Raw genomic sequence first — 19,508 nt, 5'->3', positions numbered from 1 at the left:
ACATCAGATGTCTGAGAGCCGCAAGACACCAACGTTAGATATTTGAGAGCAAGGAGGGAGGGAGAAGTGGCTGGCTTGGTTTTAAGAAGCGATTTAGAGAGAGAAACGCCTTCTCCAAGGTGGCTGATGGGGCAGTGGGGGCTTTGAGAGCCACACAATATGCAGTTTGGCCACACCTGTGCTAGAGGTGGTGGAGAGAGTTGAGAAAAAGAACTTTTTCTCCCTGTTCCTGATGGGCAGTAGGTTCAGGGTACACAGGAGGGAATACTTCTTTACCCAAGGAGTGATCAAAATGTGGAATTTGCTGCCAGAGGATGCAGTGAGGGCCACAGGCATAGATGGCATTACAAGTGAATGAGAGTCATGGAGGAAAAGTCTATCAATGACTATTAGCCATTGTGACTGAGGGGGACCTCCACGACGTTCAGGGGCACTAATCTTCTGAATCCTAGAGCCAAGAGGCAACATCAGGGGAAGGCCTCAGCTTCTGTGCCCCGTTTTTGGTCCTCCATAGGAACTGGTTGACCACTGCAGAATGCTGGACTAGATTTACCGTTAATCTGATCCTCTTATGTTCTTATCAGAGGAAGGCCTTGGCCTTTAAACCTTGTCGTTGGCTCTCCAAAGGAACTGGTTGAGGCCACTGTGTGAGACAAGATGCTGGTCTGATCCAGCAAGGCTTTTCTTATTGTCTTGTGAGGGGAAGGCCTTGGCCTCTCGGCCCCGTTGTTGGCCCTCCAGAGGAACTGGTTGAGGCCACTGTACAAGACAGGATGCTATGCTAGATGGGCCACTGGTCTGATCCAGCAGGGCTCTTCTGACGTTCATATGAGGGGAAGGCCTCCCCCTTTATCCTCAGTTGCTGGCGCCGTTGGCCACTGTGTGAGGCAGGATGCCGAACCACTGGGTCTGGCCCATCAGGGCGCTTCTGATGTTTGGGGTGGGGTGCAGCTCCAGGAGCTAGAAGCCCATCCCCTTCCTTGCCAGTCTCCAGAGCCAGGCCCATTTCCCTTTTTGTACATTTCAATCTGTACACACAGCAGAGAGGGCTAGAATCCCGTTCTTCTTTCAGACAAGCAAACAAAACCCCTCCCGCCGTGTGCAGTTTGCAGCCACCTGTTATCCTTTAAAAGGCTCCATCTGGAGTTTGAAGCCCACTCGGGGGCTCAGGGGATTCCAGCTCCGTTTGGGAAGCCGGTTCAAAGGCTGCCTAGCAAAGCACTTCCCAAGCCGATGCACAGGCTGCAGCCTCGTCCCGCTGACACTTCTCTCTCCTCTTGCCTCTCCGCAGTACCAACGATCCCGACGTCCACGTCGTACTCCAAGAAAACGCAGGCAGCCAACGCGGAGAACAAGAGGCCCGAAGAGGAGCGGGACCGGAAGGCCAGCAGTACTGTCAAAGTGCCGGCCAGCCCATTGCCGGGCCTCGAGCGGAAGAAGAGCACCCCCTCCCCCTCCACAGTCAGTCGCTGCTCTCGGGTGTGGGTTCCGCCGGTCCGGTCTTAGCTCATCTCTCTCTCTCTCTCCTTTCTGCAGGGGGAAAGCCAGTTTGAGTGCAGTGGTTAAGTGTGCGGACTCTTATCTGGGAGAACCGGGTTTGATTCCCCACTCCTGCACTAGCAGCTGCTGGAATGGCCTTGGGTCAGCCATAGCTCTTGTAGGAGTTGTCCTTGTCTTCTTTCTCTGACATTAGAGGGGGGAATTATTTCACGATGGTTTCCGGGCATCGTCTCTCCTGAGATTCTCCTCCCTGAGTCTGTTAAACCGGAGCTGCCAGGGACTGCCCCCGGGGCTTTCTGCATGCAAAGCAAGGCCCTCTCTGCCTCTGAGCACACGCAGGCCCTGGTAGATGCAGGAGAAGAATCCGGGGTGATTCATGGAGATGTAGCATAGCCCACAGGACGGGTTAAGTACAGCCGAAAGTCTGCTGTCCTGCGTGGCCATCATGCGAACTCTTATCTGGGAGAACCGGGTTTGATTCCCCACTCCTCCACTTGCACCTACTGGAATGGCCTTGGGTTAGCCATAGCTATCGCAGAGGTTGTCCTTGAAAGGGCAGCTGCTGTGAGAGCCCTCTCAGCTCCACCCACCTCACAGGGTGTCTGTTGTGGGGGGAGAAGATATAGGAGATTGTAGGCTGCTCTGAGTCTCTGATTCAGAGAGAAGGGTGAGGTATAAATCTGCAGTCTTCTTCTTTTCTGATTTTTGCATGCTAGAAATGTTACATTTATATGTTGTGGTTGTTTGTGTTGAAACTTTTACGGGGAGGGAGAGGTAACAGGAAACGAAGGGGATCTAGAAACCACCTTCCTTGTCAATTTCATGTTCTAGAGAACTCAGAATCCCCCCCTTCCAAGGGCTCTTCCCTGAATCAGCAGGGTTAGCGGAGCTGCTCCCTGCTGTTTGGTGGGATCTATGCATCTGGGGTGGGGAAGGACTCCCACTCACTCGCTGTCTGTGCCCTCCTCCCCCCCCTGCAGAACAGCGTCCTCTCGACCAGCACGAACCGGAGCCGCAACTCACCGATGCTGGAGCACACCAGCTTGGGCCAAAACTCCATCCAGAACGGCAAAGATAGGTATGGAGCAATACAGGGGCCGGGGAGTTCAGACACGATGCTTTGCCAGACCTCAGGTGCAAGGCTGCAGCATCAGCCATTCTTGTGTAACATTCTTAGGTTCCGGGTGGCAGAGAGATGCTGAGCCTCTTGTGCCCATTTTGCAGGTCATGGGCTACGCGCAGCCAAGCGTAGCTCATGGGCACGAGGCGGTTCACACACAGTTGGCTGCTTGTTCCTTCTTGTGGCTTTTGTAAGAACCAATCCTCTCTCTTTGCGGGGAGGGGGGGGCTGGGCTTTGTCTGCTTCCCAGGTGAGCCCAGCTGAGCAGCTGCTGTTTGCTGGTGTGGGTCTTAGACCATCGCTCAAGTTGAAACCAGGGGCAGAATTCTAGCAGGAGCTCCTTTGCATTTTTGGCCAACCCCCCCCCCCCCCCCCGATGTAGTCAGTCTTCCAGGAGCTTACAAAAAAGAGCCTTGTGAGCTCCAGGAGGATTGGCTACATCAGGGGTGTGTGGCCTAATATGCAAAGGAGCTCCTGCTAGAATTCCACCCCTGGTTAAAACTCTTCCCGCAAATAAGACGGGAGGAGGGGTTTCGTCTCCTCCTTTGGAGATAGATCAAGATGGGTAGCTGTGTTCGTCTGCAGCAGTGGAAAAGAGCAAGAGCCCAGCTGTGCCTTAAGGACTAACAAAATGTGTGGCAGGGGAGGAACTTTGGTGAGTCACCGCTCCCTTCTTCTGATGCAGCTGGGATGGGAGTCCATCTGTCCTTCTGTCTTGGCGAGCGGAGTGATTTCAGAGGCCAAATGACTAGCAGGTGAACGGCAATCACAGACGTGATTGGACGAAGTGTGATTAGCAGAGAGGTCTTGGCACAGAGAAAGCTCCTCCCCTGCCACAAATGTTAGCCTTTAAGGTGCTACCGGGCTCTTGTTCTTTTTGACTTCTCCCTGACACACTAGTTTTCTGTGTGCGGGGAGCTACACAACGTCAGGGAGCCTTGACTTGTCTTCCTGTCTACATGCCAAAGCAGCAAAGAAGGTGAAATTGGGCTGATCCGTTCCACTAATGGCATTGCTGTTCCCCTCTCGCATCTGGGTGAGGCTCATTCCGCTGTGGAACAGCAGCACCATTTGCGGTAAGCGTCTGCAGGATCCACGACCAATGTAATGGTGACTAGTTTGGTGTAGTGGTTAAGTGTGTGGACTCTTATCTGGGGGAATTGGGTTTGATTCCCCACTCCTCCGCTTGCAGCTGCTGGAATGGCCTGTCATAGCTCTCGCAGAGCTGTCCTTGAAAGGGCAGCTGCTGTGAGAGCCCTCTCAGCCCCACCCACCTCACAGGGTGTTTGTTGTGGGGGGAGAAGACATGGGAGATTGTAAGCCGCTTTGAGTCTCTGATTCAGAGAGAAGGGTGGGGTATAAATCTCTTCTTTTACTACTCTCACTCTGTTGGATCCAACACCAAGACATTTGGCCACTGCCTAGGCCAGATCTCAAGGGCTGCTGGGCCATGGAGTGGTTTCAACGATTCCAGTTAGATAACTTCGATTGGGGGGGATGCACTTTTTTGTGTGCATGTGTCTGTGCCTGGAAGTCATGGCGATCTCTAGCACCTCCTTCTGGGGCATGGAGGACGTCCAGAGAAGTGGCTTGATACAACCTGCCTCTGCCTTCCAGTCTTGGTATTCCACAGAGGCCTCCCATCCAGAGTCAGCCTGGCTTAGCTTCTGAGGTCTGATGAGATCGGGCTGGCCTGGACTATCCAGGCCAAGGCAATAAATTAGATTTGAATCCAGGAGTATCCTAGTGACGAAGCTTTCTAGAGCAGGGGTGTCAAACTCATTTGTTATCAGGGCTGGATCTGACATAAATGAGACCTTGTCGGGCCGGGCCACGTGTGGCATAAAATGTAAAGCCAGGTAGCAGAGGTATAAACTTTATAAAGGGCACAAACACAATTAAAGAGTTAAAAAAAACCCTTAAAACATGCTCAAAACATTAGCACTCATTGGTCATTGGAGAGCCAGTTTGGTGCGGAGAGCTAGTTTGGTGTAGTGGTTAAGTGTGCGGACTGTTATCTGGGAGAACCGGGTTTGATTCCCCACTCCTCCACCTGCACCTGCTGGAATGGCCTAGGGTCAGCCATAGCTCTGGCAGAGGTTGTCCTTGAAAGGGCAGCTGCTGTGAGAGCCCTCTCCAGCCCCACCCACCTCACAGGGCATCTGTTGTGCATGAGGAAGGTAAAGAAGATTGTGAGCCGCTCTGAGACTCTTCGGAGTGGAGGGCGGGATATAAATCCAATATCTTCTATCTTCTTCTTAAAGGTGCTTTCTTTGTATCTCTCCTTTGTGATCCAGGGAACTGGGCAAAGGAAGCTCTGGCTCTTTCCTTCCTTCCTTCCTCTGGGGACCAGGAGGAGGAGGAGTCTCAGCCAATAGAAGGAAGAGAGGCTTGGCTCAGTAGCTCTGCTTTGTGATTAAGAGAGCCTGGCAAAGCCAGCTCTGCTTCCCCCCCTTTCCTCCCCAAGGAAGGAGCTTCAGCCAATGGAGAAAAAAGAGGCTTTGCTCTGTAGCTCCTGTGCAATAGAGCAAGTGATGCAAAAGGAAGCAAGAGAGAGGGAGAAGGAAGCAGATGACAGTCAGTTGCTTGGGGGCCTGATAGGAGCCCTCTGGGGGTCTGATTCAGCCCCTGGGAGGCATGTTTGACACCCCTGCTCTAAAGTCAGAGCTCCCTTTGCGAGAAGGGAGTATTGAACTCTTGAAAGCACATGCCCCAAAAATCTTGTCAGTCTCAAAGGTGATACTGGACTCGAATTGAGTTCTTCTACTGCAGACCAACACAGCTATCCTCTGAAACCAGCTATATGTAGGCAAGTGTTTCGTGCAGTGTACCCTTAATGCCCGGTCTCCACCTGTTGGTCCATCTGGTTTGGTGTTGCCTACTTGCAGGCAGCCCTCCAAGATCTCGGGCAAAGCTTTCCATCGCTGTTAGAAAGCCAGTTTGGTGTAGTGGCGAAGTGTGCAGACTCTTATCTGGGAGAGCCGGGTTTGATTCCCCACTCCTCCACTTGCAGCTGCTGGAATGGCCTTGGGTCAGCCATAGCTCTCGTAGGAGTTGTCCTTGAAAGGGTAGCTGCTGTGATAGCCCTCTCAGCCCCACCCACCTCACAGGGTGTCTGTTGTGGGGGGAGAAGACATGGGGGTATGCACCCCCTCGAGCTTTGACCCAGTGTTCAGGTGCTTGCTGAGTCATCAGCACCCACCTCCAGAGCTTTTTTTGTAGCAGGAACTCCTTTGCCTATTAGGCCACACACCCCTGATGTAGCCAATCCCCCAAGAGCTTTCACGGCCTACTGTTCCTGCTACAAAAAAAGCCCTGTCCACCTCCCTCCCCATTTCCCCACACTGAAGGAATGGAAACACCCTTGGGGTTTGTTGTGACTCTGACTTGATAAATAAATGGAACCTGCACACCCAGAGGCACTGCAGAAACCAGTGCCAGGAAGCAAAATCAGGGGAAGGCTTCGGCCTCTATGGCTGCCCGTTGGCTCTTCAGAGGAACCGGTTGGCCCCTGTGTGAGGCAGAAGGCTGGACTAGACGGACCCTCATTGGTCTCATCCAGCAGGGCTGTTGCGTCCTCGTGGCTCACATCACACAGCCAGGTGGACACCCACCTTCTCTTCTGGTTTCCCCTCCAAGCGCACACCTCCTTCCCCTTCGCCCTGCCCTCCTTGGGTTTCTGCCAGCACAGATGGCATCTCTCGCCCGTTCGCCCTGACCTCGGTGGAAAGAAGTGGACGACAGTGCAGTAAACAAATGGAAAGACGTATCTTCTCTCCCTCCCTCCCAAGTTCCCCACACATAGTAGTTTTTCATGTAACGGAGAAGGCTAGACGATAAGGTACAACTCGACTAAGAGCGGCAGGATGTCAAAGTACGGGGAAGCATCCCGGGACAGCTCCGGCTAAGAGTTGTCAGCCGCAAATCGCTATGTTGAGGTTAGTCCCCAAACACAAGCCTCCCACCCAACCACCACCCCACACATGCATGCACAGCTCCAGAACTTGCCGAACTGTCCCCCGCCCCCGTCTTTCTTTCGGCTCCGGTGGGGCCAGAAAGGAGCAGCCCTGCGAGCCGCCATTCTTCATCTGTCTCATACATGCACGCATTCTCTTCCCCATCCCCCCCCCCCCCCGGTTTTATGTTTGCCTGACAACGTGGCTTTTGGGGTTTTCCATAGCCACGAACCCCTGTCCCTCCATCTCCCCTCCATCCAGTTCCATTCCTCCCCTGCCATTACAGTTGTCGCCTGCCCCCATATACACATATACCGGGCTGTATATTGTATATTTGCTTCTCTCCCCCACCCCACTCTGGGATGTCAACACGCGGCTGTATCCATGGCGAAGGGCTCCAGGAATCCGGGTGTCAGGGCTTTTTTGTCGCAGGAACTCCTTTGCGTATTAGGCCACACCCTGTGATGTAGCCAGTCCTCCAAGAGCTTACAGGGTTCTTCTTACAGGGCTGACTGTAAGCTCCAGGAGGATTGGCTACATTAGGGGTGTGTGGCCTGATATGCAAAGGAGTTCCTGCTACAAAAAAAAGAGAAGCCCTGGTGAGTGTCAATCAAGGAAGCCGCGCTCTCCTTTCTTGATGGAGAGAAAGCATGTCCAAGGGATTAAAGCTTGCTGAAGAAGGAGAAATGTAGCTCCCCCCCCAATCAAATAATCGGCTTGTGTTGGTGCTGATTAAGATAATTATCTTTTTATGAGCAGCACATGCCAGTTATCAAGGGCAGGAGGTGAAACAGTCCCTACATTTTGGCAGTTCCAGTCTGGCCTTCACTAGAAAGGCCTTAGATTTTAGGAGGGATGAGACGGGTGGATTATCTCCCCGCCCCCCGCCTCCCCATACCTACCCTCTTTCTTCCAGAATGTATGGGTGTGGGGAGTTAAACTGCAGTTTATCACTAGTTTGGTGTAGCGATTAAGTGCACGGACTCTTAACTGGGAGAACCAGGTTTGATTCCCCACTCCTTCACTTACAGCCGCTGGAATGGCCTTGGGTCAGCCATAGCTATGGCAGGAGTTGTCCTTGAAAGGGCAGCTTCTGGGAGAGCTCTCTCAGCCCCACCCATCTCGCAGGGTGTCTGTCGCAGGGGAAGGAGATTGTCAGCCGCTCTGAGATTCTGATTCAGAGAGAAGGGCAGGGTGTAAATCTACGGTCTTCTTCTTAGGTGATAAGTAGGCAGAGAAAAAGGTTTATAGCAGGGAAGGTTGATTGTCTCAGATGGGCTGTATTTGAGTCCAGGAAGCCCCTCAGAAGCAAGATTTCCAGGGTGTTGTTTTCAGAAGTCCAAGCTCCCTTTGTCAGATGGGGTTAGTTCCGGATTAGCAAACCGCAGCTCAGTTAGCCTGAAGACTCACCACAGCGAAGGGCCTCCTCCCCTACAAGGAAAGATCACTCAGCATTGGTTGTGTGGACTACTTGGCACCCTTCCCCTGGCGTCAGGGTCAGCGTGGCACTGCGTCTGCTGCATTAAAAAGTAGAGGCGGCCAGGGGAAGTACCCATGGGGCTTATAAATTGAGGGGTCCACCCTAAAACTAGGAAAAACCTCTTGGTAGAGGTGGGAAAGAAGCAGGTGCTTTTTTTGGTGACGGGGGGAGGAAACCAACAATCCCGAAGCAGCATTTCTTGTCTGGTCAAGGCTGCCCAGAAATTGTTGTTGAGGAATAGGGCAGTGTGGATTGCGGAGGAGGACAAGGGGGAATCTAGGCGAGGGGGGCACAGTTTGAGGTCAGCTCCGGATACAGCCTCCGTCCTCTTTCCTTTCCCCTCCCTTTAAAATCTGTCCTTCTCCCCTGCTTGTTTTTTTCCCCTCCTAGCCTAACCACTCCAGGCTCCAGGGCCTCCACTGCTTCAGCTTCCGCCGCCGTGAGCTCCGCGCGCCAGCACCAGAAATCCATGTCTGCCTCGGTGCACCCTTCCAAGCCCGCTCTGCCCCCCTCCGACAATAACTGTGAGGCACAGCGACCCAGGCAAGTGGGCGGCTGTGCGCACCTCCTTCTTCCCCCCCCCCCCACACAGATGGCCCCCTTTGCCCCTTTTTGGTTTGCCATCCTGCCCCATGTCTTAAGCTCACTGGTGTCTTAAGCTCACCCCTTCCTCAGGAGGTGGTGGGCTCTCCTTCCTTGGAGGTTTTTAAAGAGGCTAGATGGCCACCTGACAGCAATGAAGATCCTGTGAATTTAGGGGGAGGTGTTTGTGAGTTTCCTGCATTGTGCAGGGGGTCGGACTAGATGACCCTGGACGTCCCTTCCAACTCTATGATTCTGTGTCTGGAGGCTTTCTCCCCCAGCATGGCTCACTTCGGGCCCGGAAGTGAACGGCATGATGGGTAACAGCCAGGGACAGTGAGCTTAAGACGCCTCCCAGAGAGTGGTGCAAATTCTCTTTCAAAAGCTAGCCTCGCCTAGGATGCCAGACTGTCAAGGCTGGCCCTGGGCTTGAGGAGAGAAAGCCGTGAGGGGGGTGTGTTGGTTCCTTCTTCCTCTCTGGCACCAGAAGTTTCAGATCCACACACCCCCACACACACACACACACACCCCAGCTTTGTAGGTAGCAGCAGGCCTTCCAGTTCAGGCCGCAGAGAGAAGCCATTCCGTTGCAAGCCGGTTGGGTCTCCTCTTCCTCTCAAAGCTTTGCTGCTTTTGGGAGGTTGCGCAAAATCCCCAGGGTCCTTCCACGTCTTTCGGTCCCTACGGTTCTCTGAGGTGATGCTGTAATGATAGGTTGGTGGAAGAACCGACCTGGCCGGAGACCTGCCTTTCACCCTGAGCCCAGCAGGTTGTCAGCTGAGGGCTAGGCCCGCTCCTCAGGAGTCAACAGCCCCCCCGCCCTGACTCCCTCTTCTCTCTGCTCCTTTCCCGCCCCGCAGCACCGCGCCTCAGAGGGTCCCCGTCGCCTCCCCCTCAGCCCACAACATCAGCAGCGCCCTCCCCGAGCGCACCAACTTCCCCCGGGGAGTCTCCAGCCGCAGCACCTTCCACGCCGGACAGCTCCGGCAGGTCCGGGACCAGCAGAACCTCCCCTACGGCATGACCCCTGCCTCGCCCTCCGGGAACAGCCAAGGCAGGAGGGGCGCCTCGGGAAGCCTCTTCAGCAAGTTCACTTCCAAGTTCGTGCGCAGGTGAGCCGGGGAGGGGGGGAGTGGGGACACCGGGGCTGGCACAGGGGTGCAACAGGTGGGGTTCTGCCCCCTCTAAGCCCTTTTGTTCACATACACAACTGTTGTTCTTTGCCGCCACCACCACCTGCTCTAAATCCCAGAAGAAATAGCTCAGGGAGTAGTGCAAGGGAGGGGGAATGGGCAGAAGGACCTCGATCCAACCTCACTTTATCCCTAGAGGCAGGGGTGGAATTCTAGCAGGAGCTGCTTTGCATATTAGACCACACACCCCTGATGTAGCCAATCCTCCCGAGAGCTTACGAGGCTCTTTTTTTAGAAGCTCCTGGAGGATTGGCTACATCGGGGTGTGTGGCCTAATATGCAAAGAGACTCCTGCTAGAATTCCACCCCTGCCTAGAGGGATGGTTCGCGTGCATGCGCTCCCATGCGTATCTGTGCGGAATTGCTCCCCGTTCAGTGCCCTGATCTCTCCTCCCCCCCCCCCCCCCATTATAGCCACAGCTCAGTGTCTTCCACGTGTAGTTCCCCCCTCTCCCCCATACTGCATGGATTAGCGGAGGGCAGGAGCATAAGCCACTTTTTGTGGGGACAGGGAGGGAGAGCCTTTCCTAACCACCTCTGGCGAGGCCCAGTAGGACTAGCCACATGGCTCGGCTTGGGTTGAATTCTTGCAGCAGACAACAGGGAGAGGTGATCCTTGCCAGCCCCGCTCCTAAGCTGCAGAGGTCTTGCGAGCACAGATTCTACTTTGCGAGCGACTGACAGTAAAAGCTCCTGCACGAATTCTCTTGCTCTGGGGCTGCCTTTCCTGAGCGAAGGCAAAAATGCGTGAGCTGGAGGCTAAAAAACTGTGCGCTGGCTCGCACCGACTCAGCTTAGAGGGAACTGAGCTGGCTCGCACCGACTCAGCCTTGCTCTTCCTAGCACTGACGGATGCCGTTCTCCACACCGAGGGGCAAAGGAGAAGTCCACTCTCTAGGGAGACGCTGAAGAAAGGCGCAGCCAGGGAACGGGAGATCTGGAATTGTGGGCGGTGGGGATGCACCCTGTTAGCCTGGGATGAAACGGAAGAGGGGAGGGGGAGACTTTCCAGGCAGGGTTGGCTGGGAGAGAGGAGCATTCAGAGGAACTCCCAACAGCCCTCCCCCTTCCCCCCCCTGCATCTCTTAAGCGCCCAACTGCCTGGCAGATTCAAGTAGCTGAATTGTTCCTCTGCTCTTCCCGCCCCCTGCCTTGGGAAGCAGTGTGTCTATTTGCAGGACACAAGAGGGCTTCGGAGCGGCCTTAATGAAATCGTGGAGCAAAGCGAGGGCTTCCTCCCTAGGAGGTCGGCTGATTGTTGTTCACTGGCAACAGTGTGGTGGTGGGGAGCTGGGCTCCAGCCGCCTGCTTCCCTCCCCCCCCCCCCGCGTGTCATCATCCCCTGTGCAAATGTGGAGTCCAGAATTTCAGAGCAGGGGGAGGCTTCGAGCCATAGGAGTGGGGTGAGGGGATGAGGAACGGGGCAGGGCGGACACCTACATCTCACTGAGCGAGGGGCCAGCCATCGATGGGACTAAAGCAGAGATTTGGGAATGGGCATGTGGTGGGGCCCCCTCCCCTCCCAAAAGAGCAAGCTTCACAGGAGAGCTCCCAGTTTGGTGTAGTGGACTCTTATCTGAGAGAACCGGGTTTGATTCCCCATTCCTTCACTTGCCCTCTCGGCCCCACCCACTTCACAGGGTGTCTGTTGTGGGGGGAGAAGATAAAGGAGATTGTAAGCTGCTCTGAGTCTCTGATTCAGAGAGAAGGGCAGGGTATAAATCTGCAGTCTTCTTCTTCTAGCGGTTACGTGTGCGTACTCTTACCTGGGAGAACCGGGTTTGATTCCCCACTCCTCCATTTGCAGCTGCTGGAATGGCCTTGGGTCAGCCATAGCTCTTGCAGGAGTTGTCCTTGAAAGGGCAGCTGCTGGGAGAGCCCTCTCCAGCCCCACCCACCTCACAGGGTGTCTGTTGTGGGGGGAGAAAATATAGGAGATGGTGAGCCTCTCTGAGACTGATTCAGAGAGAAGGGCAGGGCATAAATCTGCAGTCTTCTTCTTCCATCCACGACTGGGGAGTGCGAGAGGGGGTTGCGCCGTGCCCTTTAAATACCACCTGATCTGGATCCAGGGAGGGGGCCTGAACTGCCGTGTCCCTCAAGGCAGCTCTTCTTTTTTTGTCAGTGTGAATTATCTTTTTAAAAAAATTCCCTCCTCTTCCTCAAGATGCTGAGGGACAGTGTCGATTTGGGGTGGGGGTGGGAGGCAGTATCGGCACAGCTTCTTCAAAGCCTTTTGTCTTTTATGCAGGGGGGGGGGTTGATACGCAAGGGGAGGGCATTCCGTACAGCCCAGCATCTCCTGCCCCACCCCCTTCTTTCTTTGCTGTAAATGTTAACCTTCCCTGCCCCCACCCCCAAATTCTTCCCCAGTCCTTCCCCCACCCCCAACCCACCGCCAGATTTCTGTTGGGAAGGTCAGACTGCAGCAGGATTTTAGGGTAAAGAATTTCCTGAGTCGACTTAAGTCCTTTCCTGCAGAAGCTGGGGATGGGGTTGGGGGGGGGAGGCGGGTTGGATCTAACCCTCCCAACCTCCTTCCCACTTCCCGGTCTGTCTCTGTCTGGGGCAAAGGAGGGCACCGGGTCTGGGGGGGGGGGCGGGTGTTCAGAGTAAGGGATCCAGGAGTTGAGCATATTTTTTTATGTGACCCCTGAAATTTGGGAGAGCGGGGTGGGGGAGGGCCCCAGCCTGTGGGTTCACTTTCCACTCTCCCGTGCTTGCTCCACGACCCACCACCCACCGTTTCCCCCCTCCCCTTTTTTTTTTCCTTTTAGAAATCTGTCTTTCAGGTTTGCCAGAAGGTAGGCGTTCATCACTCTGGTTTTGTTCTGTCCTCCTCCTGTTCCGGCACTCGCCCTCTTCACTGGCTTCCCTCTTCCCTCCTCCTCCTCTTCCCTCCTGTACCTCTTGGCTGCTCATGGTGTCTGTGTGTGACTCCCCTCCCCCCAACCCCCCAAGGGCACACTGAAAGGCACAGCGGTGACCTTGCGAGAGCTCCCTGCCCGGGCGGGTGTAAGGGGAGGGGGGATGGCATCGGCCCCGGGTCCTTCTCTGGGGGGGCGGGAGGGCAAGGCTGCAAAGAGCTGACCCTGACCCCGGTGGGCCCCCTCGCGGGGAAACGGCTGTGCCTTGAAAGGTGCTCTCCCTCGGTTTCCCCACGCTGGGCCTCCGCTCTTCCCCCAGAGCCCTTCCTCCTTTCTCCCCCACCCCTTCCACTAATCCTCACTCTCTCCCTGCATGGGGCTGTCAGGAGGAACTGGGCTGTCCGTGGACTCTCTTGCTTGCAGCTGCCTTGAGGGCTGGGGGGGAGGGCGTGGAGTGGGTGGGGGGGCAGCGGCCAGGGGGTTGCATGCCCCCCCTCCCTTGCAGTGCGGAGCCTGGGGCAGGGAAGAGGATGTCTGGGGAATCGTCCAGAAGAGGCAGGCCTTTTGCTTCCCCTCCTCGAAGGCTGCCAGCCTCCCAGCAGGGTGGGGGCCTGGAGATCTCCCAGAATGACAGCTGCTCTCCAGGTGACAGATCGGATTCCCTGCAGAAAACAGCCGCTTTGGGGGGGAGTGGGAGGCTTCACATCTCTCACCTGAATGCAGCCCCTCAGATCTCCAGGAATTTCCCACCTCGGAGCTGGTACCCTACATCTCACACACACACACACACACCCTAAAACCGTCTCTACATGAGTGCATAGACGAATCTTCCTGTAAGGGGAGGGGTGACATTTCAAAAATCCCTCCTTTCAAGAATCCGGAAAGCTTACATGCTGACTTTTAAAAATAAATAATGTTTGGGGGCAGGAGTGGAATTCTAGCAGGAGCTCCTTTGCATATTAGGCCACACACCCCTGATGTAGCCGATCCTCCAAGAGCTTACAAATAAGAACCTTGTAAGCTCCATGAGGATTAGCTACATCAGGGGTGTGTGGCCTAATATGCAAAGGAGCTCCTGCTAGAATTCCACCCCTGTTTGGGAGTCTAAAATCTATGTCCCTCTCCTCCCCCCCCCCCCCCCCGGTCCAGTTGAGTAGAAGTCCTGGAGTGGGCTGTTTCCCCTAGTGAATAAATACTCTGACTTTGACTCCCTGGTGGGTGGAGCAAATATGCATCCAAGAGCACCTATTTGCTGTAAGATGGGTTTATAGGGGAGGTTGTGGGAGAGCAGAGTCCTTCTCCCTGCTGTGAACGTGTGAATTTGCTTTCTACTGAAGCAGACCCTGGGCCCATGAAGGTCAGTGCTGTCTTCTCATACCGGCAGCCGCTCTCCAGGGTCTCCAGCAGAGGTCTTTCTCATCCCCTCTTACCTGGTTGTTTTAACTGGAGATGCTGGGGATTGAACCAGGGACCTTCTGTATGCAAAGCAGAGGTTTTACCACTGAGCCACAACCTCTCTGCTTGCTCCAAAAAGAGGGGGATGCTGAGGATCGGGGCGGGTGGGGGTGGAGCGATCTTCAGTTGTCCGTCTTTTGAATGGTCTGACTCCTGCTTCTGGGGCCCTGTGGCGGGAGAGGTCAGCCCTCTGCCCCCCCCCACCCCCGCCAAGGGGGCACCACCGAAACAGGATCACAAGAGGCATCGCTTCAGCGACAGCTAAGAGGATGGGAATATTAATCATAACAAAAGATGTGAAATTGTGCTGATGCTGAATAACTGTGCTTGTTTGTGAATATTGGTAGCAAACCTCTTAAGCGCTGGTTTTTTATTAAAATTCTTCAAAGCCGCCAGAGGCCGATTCAAAACCCAGCCACCGTTAACCTTCCCCAAGAAGCTGCCATTCCACCACCCACCCACCCCGCCCCCAAGAGCGCAGCATTCATGTACAGCTCCAGACATTCCTGCTCCAAAACAGAAGCCAAAGAAATTCTGACCAGACAACTCCTTAGTTCTCCTCCCTGCCCCTTTGCATCATGGTCGCCCCTTAAATGGGAGGTTTGACGCTTCCAGTGCAGGCGAGGGCACAGTGATTGCAGCAGCCTGTTTGGGGGCGGGGAGGAGGACAGAGGAGACGGGAAACTGGAGGAGCCCCTCCCACAAGTACGACCGGTGCCTAGAGGTTAGGGCCCATGTAGAAAGCGCTTCGTGCACGTCACCTTGGCTGTCTTTCCAGCATCCATTAAGGTAGAAATGGGCCGCAGAGGAGTGGCTGGCTTTCGGCCAACAAGCAGGTTGTGACCAAGGCTTCATGGTTCACAGCTCAGCCTCTCAACTGCTATGCCAGCTCTCCTTCCTCCCTCCCTCCCCTCCCTCCCACCCCCTTGCTCGGATGAAGCTTCTGCTCGCAGAGCACGACTGGGGAGAAAAGCGCCGCCTTGGGCTGTTTCATTCCCTATCCAGGGTCAAATGCCAGCCGCATGTTGGCTGTGCCTGTTGACTCAGCTCTCCTGCCCGTCCCCTTCAGAGCTAGAGCCGCAGGGGAAAACATCCCCCACCCTTTTGAGAGGACAGGATCTCAGGTGTAGGAGCCGCTAACTGGAGGGTACCTGACATCTTGTCTCCCGCTCTGTTTTTTGAGGAACCTGCATGAGCCCGAAAGCAAAGACCGTGTGGAGACGCTCAGGTGAGACGCAGCCAGTGCCTGGGGGAAGACTGTGCTCCGCTCTGTCTGTCTCTCCAGCAGGGCCAGGCTGCTCCTCGGCCTCTGCTCTCCATCTCGTCCCTACGCCTGTGTGTGTGTGCGTGTGTGTGTGTGTCTCTCTCTCCTGTCGCTCCCTAACTTTCCCCCTCGCTTGCTCTCTTTCTAGCTCTCCGTTGCCAGTTGGGCTGGGCAGGGCATGGGGGCCAAGCCCGCCTCCCTCACTGTCTGTCTCTCCCTCCCGTCCTCAGGCCCCACATGGTCGGCAGCAGCGGGGACAAAGAGCGAGATGAGAACCGGGAGGCCAAGCCGCGCTCGCTGCGGTTCACCTGGAGCATGAAGACGACGAGCTCCATGGAGCCCAACGAGATGATGAAGGAGATCCGGAAAGTGCTGGACGCTAACAACTGCCAGTGCGAGCTGCAGGAGAAGTACATGCTCCTCTGCATGCACGGCGCGCCGGGCCACGAGGCCTTTGTGCAGTGGGAGATGGAGGTCTGCAAGCTCCCCCGCCTCTCCCTCAACGGTGTCCGCTTCAAGCGGATATCCGGCACCTCCATGGCCTTCAAGAACATTGCCTCAAAAATCGCCAACGAACTGAAGCTTTAACAAGCCCCCCGGGGGGGCCTGGCCTGCACGCGCATGGGGGGGGGGTCTGGTTTAGGAGTAAAGCTGCAATTTTAACTCTGGAAGGGTTTATTTTTTGATACCCTGGTGCAGGACGGGAGGGGGGGAGATTGGGGAAGGGGGAGGGGGGCAGCGGCGGTATTCGGGGACATCCCCCCTCCCCGCCCGCCGAATCTCCATGGAGACCGAGTGCGTAGGGTGGTGGCTGGCAGCCACCAGGCCGGTCTCCGTGGCAACGGTAGTGGGAGTGTACCAAGGGCTGTTGGTCTCTATAGCGACGGTGTTGGGGGGCATCCCTTTTGGTCTCCGTGGTGACCATGGTACTTTTTTTCCTCTCTTTTTTTTGGTTGCACATTAGGCAGGGTTTTAAATTACCAAACACAGCAACAACAAAAAATCCACTTCCCCTCCCAGTAAGAGCTCCTCCCCCATCCCTTCTCTGAATCTCCCACAGTGCCTCTCTCTCTCTCTCTCTCATGAGCTCTCCCTCCTTTCCCTTCCGGAGTCTGCATCCCGGTGATGGTTTCGGGGCCTGGGCTATGAATGCAGGGTGGGGAGGGGGATACCAGGATGCTTGCGCTTTTTGATGGGCATTACTGCAGAGATGCTTCCTTCCCCACCCCCCCCCGTGGGCTTCCTTCATCAGGTCTTTGGAGGGGGACAGTGTTAGGGGGCCTGGGAGCTCCCCCGACCTTGCCCCTAGACCCAGCACCTCGCTCTTGCGATCAAGAGCCCTGGACTTGAGCTGCTGCTGCTGCTGCTGCAAACTCTTCTTCTCCATACCTGCATTTGGACCTGGAGGGAAAAGATCCACCAACCAGCTTTTCTCGCCCCTTCTTCTTCTTCCACCAGGACATTCCTGCCCTTCTCCTCCCCCACCCAAAGAAACCCGCTTTGGATGGGAGATTCTAACCATCCATAGTTACCTTCCCGCTTTGGGAAAGCAGAGTATGTTGGGATGGGGTAGGGGGTTAAATTTGCATTGGATCCCTTTCTCTCTCTCTGCTTATCCTCAGTCTCACTCGAGAGTTGCTCGAGGTCTGACAGACTGAAAACGGCAGCGGCTGCCGGGAGCTGAGAATGCCTTTGCTTTTACAGGGCTAGTTCTTTTAGGTTGGCGGGCTTGACTGCTCCTCGTGGTGCCCTGGCCTAGGCAACTGCGCTGTCGGCCCTGTGGGCGTCTCGTAACCACATACCTGTCCTTACTCTTTCCCAGTTGCATGTGACCTGCAAAAATCAAATGCCGTAGAACTTGTGGGGGTCCCTTTTTCTCCCAAACCCTTCTTTGGCTCCCCACCCCCACACCAGAGGGTAGCTTTGGGTGCTACAGACAAGCAGGCTGAGCGTGGAGGGGTGCGCGTGAGGACTGTTGCTGGGAAGCTGCTTTTCACCCCCAAACGTTCCCCTTCCTCGAGAATGCACAGGATCCATTGTGAGGTGTGGGTACAGGTGGAAGAGCTCTGTGGTAGGGATGTGGATGGGGGGGTGGCGGGATCTTGTTCCTCTCTGACCAGGCAAGAGGCTTGCTGCTTTCTGCCACTGCCGACCGCGGGGAAGCCCTCATTACGCCCCCCCCTCCTGCCTTTCCCCATCCTGGAAAAGGCCAGCATCCTCCCTCCTTTTATCCAAAGCACAAGAGAAAAACGGGACCTTGGCAGCAGTTACCTCTTCTGCCCTGCCCCCCTCCCTTGAGCTGGGTTTCTTCCATTGTCATATCTCCACTGAGAATGTATTTTCAAGCCCCTCCCCCTGCTGAGCAACCCCACCACCATCTCTCTCTCTCTCTCTCACGTACACACACAGACACACCTGGTTTGTATATAACTGTACTGATACCTCGGTTTTGTGAGTGGTTTTTTTTTTGTTTAATTCTGATCACAAAAATGCCTTTTTTAAAGAGAAATCATGTCCCCCCCCCTTTTTTTGTTCGTCCCCCCCCCCCTTCTCCCTCTAGGGACGCTGCCGTTTGATGTAGTTTTACAGGATCTAGATTAAACTTTCCAGAAAGCATTTGCCTGGCTTGGCTTCCGCTGGTTTTTGTTTCTAGCATACCACGTTCCCCCCCCCCCACACACACCCTCACTCCTACTCCCTGAGAGGCTGTACACGCAAGGACGAGAGCCAAGGAGTGCCTGCTGTGCCCACCCAAGAGAGTGCAGGGGGGGGCTGGGGGTTCTGTAGGGAGCCTGATCCCAGCGGTTTTGCTGGCGCCAATTTGGCAAGGCCTAAAGGCAATGGATGAAAAGGATGCTTTCCCAGGGAGGTAACCCTGACAGGTTGCTGTGGGACGTTGGTGACAGGTGGGGCCCGAAGGCAGGGTGGGACTCACACAGGGAGTTGCTGTGTCGTTCCTCATCAGCTGGGAGGATCCTGCAGCGGGGCTGTCGCTGCACAGGGCAGAAACCGCCACGTCGTGTTGGTCTGCTCTGACAGCTCAGTTGGCATCAGGTGCAGCTGCCCGGAGATATGACAGTCCCCAAGAAGGGGGTGAAGGAAGGCTTCTAGTGTCCTGGCCCTACTGGTGGACCTCCCGATGGCACTTGGGGTTTTTTGGCCACTGTGTTGGACTGGATGGGCCATTGGCCTGATCCAGCATGGCTTCTCTTGTGTTCTGCCGGCCCGGTCCCCCCCCCCCCCCCCCAAGAAATAAAAGCCATGATTCTCCAAACTGCTTTTCCAGAAAAGGATAGGAAAGTATTTTCCTTCAAGTGAGGGCTCTTCTCCAGAGCGCCCAGCTGATCGTCCTCCTTCATGCCGCGCTTCACCATTCCTGCCACCTCCCAGTCTGTTCCCAGCGCCAGACACAGGGTGAAAAGACAGGCCATTTGTAACAAAATACCTTTATTGAAAATGCTGCATGGACAGAAAATGCTTCTGCCCTGTCTCCCGGCGATGGGAGGGCAGGAGGGGAGTAGCGCGCGCGCACAGGCCTCCCTGGCTCTTTTCTTGTAGGTGGCCTGCTGCCAAGGCCGTTTGCCCACATGTGCCAGGGGAATCAGGCGAGGCGCTCCCTTCTCCTTCAGCCTCAGCCAGCGTGTGGCTTTTGCCAGCTGCTTCCCTGCCTGCGGAGGAGGGGGAATGGCTGCTGCGTGGGGAGCACTCGGGGCTCTCTCCTGATGGCTCAACTAGACCTGCCTTCCCTCTTCTCCCCCCTCCACCCCAGCAATACTTCTACTTGTGGCCCACTCAGCCACTTGACCTCACCCCTTTGGCCCCCCCTCCCCCATCCACACAGGCACTGCTGCAAACCAATCCTGCAAAGTGTAAACATAATCCACCCTCCCCACCCCAAGCTATTATTCTTCTATCTGTTCTCCCCCCCTCCCAAAAAAAGTCCCCCTCCCATCCCAATTCATCTGGGGACTAGGATTCAGTGCCAGCTTTCTAGACCCTACCTGAGCTGGACCAGATGATAGGCGGGGCCCTGCTGCCCCTTCTCTCTCCCTCACCCCTCCGGGTCACGACCACAGCAGTTCCACACGCGT

The 19,508-nt window shown here is 55.4% G+C and overlaps 2 protein-coding genes across 13 annotated transcripts in view; one reads left to right on the top strand and one right to left on the bottom strand.

Moving 5' to 3' along the window:
* The window catches only part of MARK2 (microtubule affinity regulating kinase 2), a 181,829-nt gene extending 163,796 nt beyond the window's left edge, over nucleotides 1-18,033 (top strand). For 4 of the 12 annotated variants that reach the window (XM_060254737.1, XM_060254758.1, XM_060254766.1 and 1 more), the window contains exons 13-18: nucleotides 1,292-1,479; nucleotides 2,481-2,578; nucleotides 9,499-9,750; nucleotides 12,609-12,635; nucleotides 15,337-15,381; nucleotides 15,648-18,033. In XM_060254737.1, coding sequence (XP_060110720.1) covers nucleotides 1,292-1,479; nucleotides 2,481-2,578; nucleotides 9,499-9,750; nucleotides 12,609-12,635; nucleotides 15,337-15,381; nucleotides 15,648-16,005 — 968 coding nt within the window. In that variant the 3' untranslated portion in view covers nucleotides 16,006-18,033. Of the gene's footprint in view, nucleotides 1-1,291; nucleotides 1,480-2,480; nucleotides 2,579-8,446; nucleotides 8,600-9,498; nucleotides 9,751-12,608; nucleotides 12,636-15,336; nucleotides 15,382-15,647 lie in introns of all 12 variants that reach the window. The other 8 variants (XM_060254820.1, XM_060254751.1, XM_060254782.1 and 5 more) reach the window with 8 other exon arrangements.
* A 1,359-nt stretch (nucleotides 18,034-19,392) lies between these two features.
* The window catches only part of MACROD1 (mono-ADP ribosylhydrolase 1), a 710,025-nt gene continuing 709,909 nt past the window's right edge, over nucleotides 19,393-19,508 (bottom strand). Inside the window, exon 10 of the mRNA XM_060254702.1 lies at nucleotides 19,393-19,508. Within this exon, the coding sequence (XP_060110685.1) occupies nucleotides 19,408-19,508 (101 nt within the window). The 3' untranslated portion in view covers nucleotides 19,393-19,407.

The sequence above is a fragment of the Heteronotia binoei genome, chromosome 1 (genome assembly GCF_032191835.1).
Source record: "Heteronotia binoei isolate CCM8104 ecotype False Entrance Well chromosome 1, APGP_CSIRO_Hbin_v1, whole genome shotgun sequence".
NCBI lineage: Eukaryota > Metazoa > Chordata > Lepidosauria > Squamata > Gekkonidae > Heteronotia > Heteronotia binoei.
Note: the sequence above shows the minus strand (reverse complement) of the source record. Positions and strands in the feature narration are given on the sequence as shown.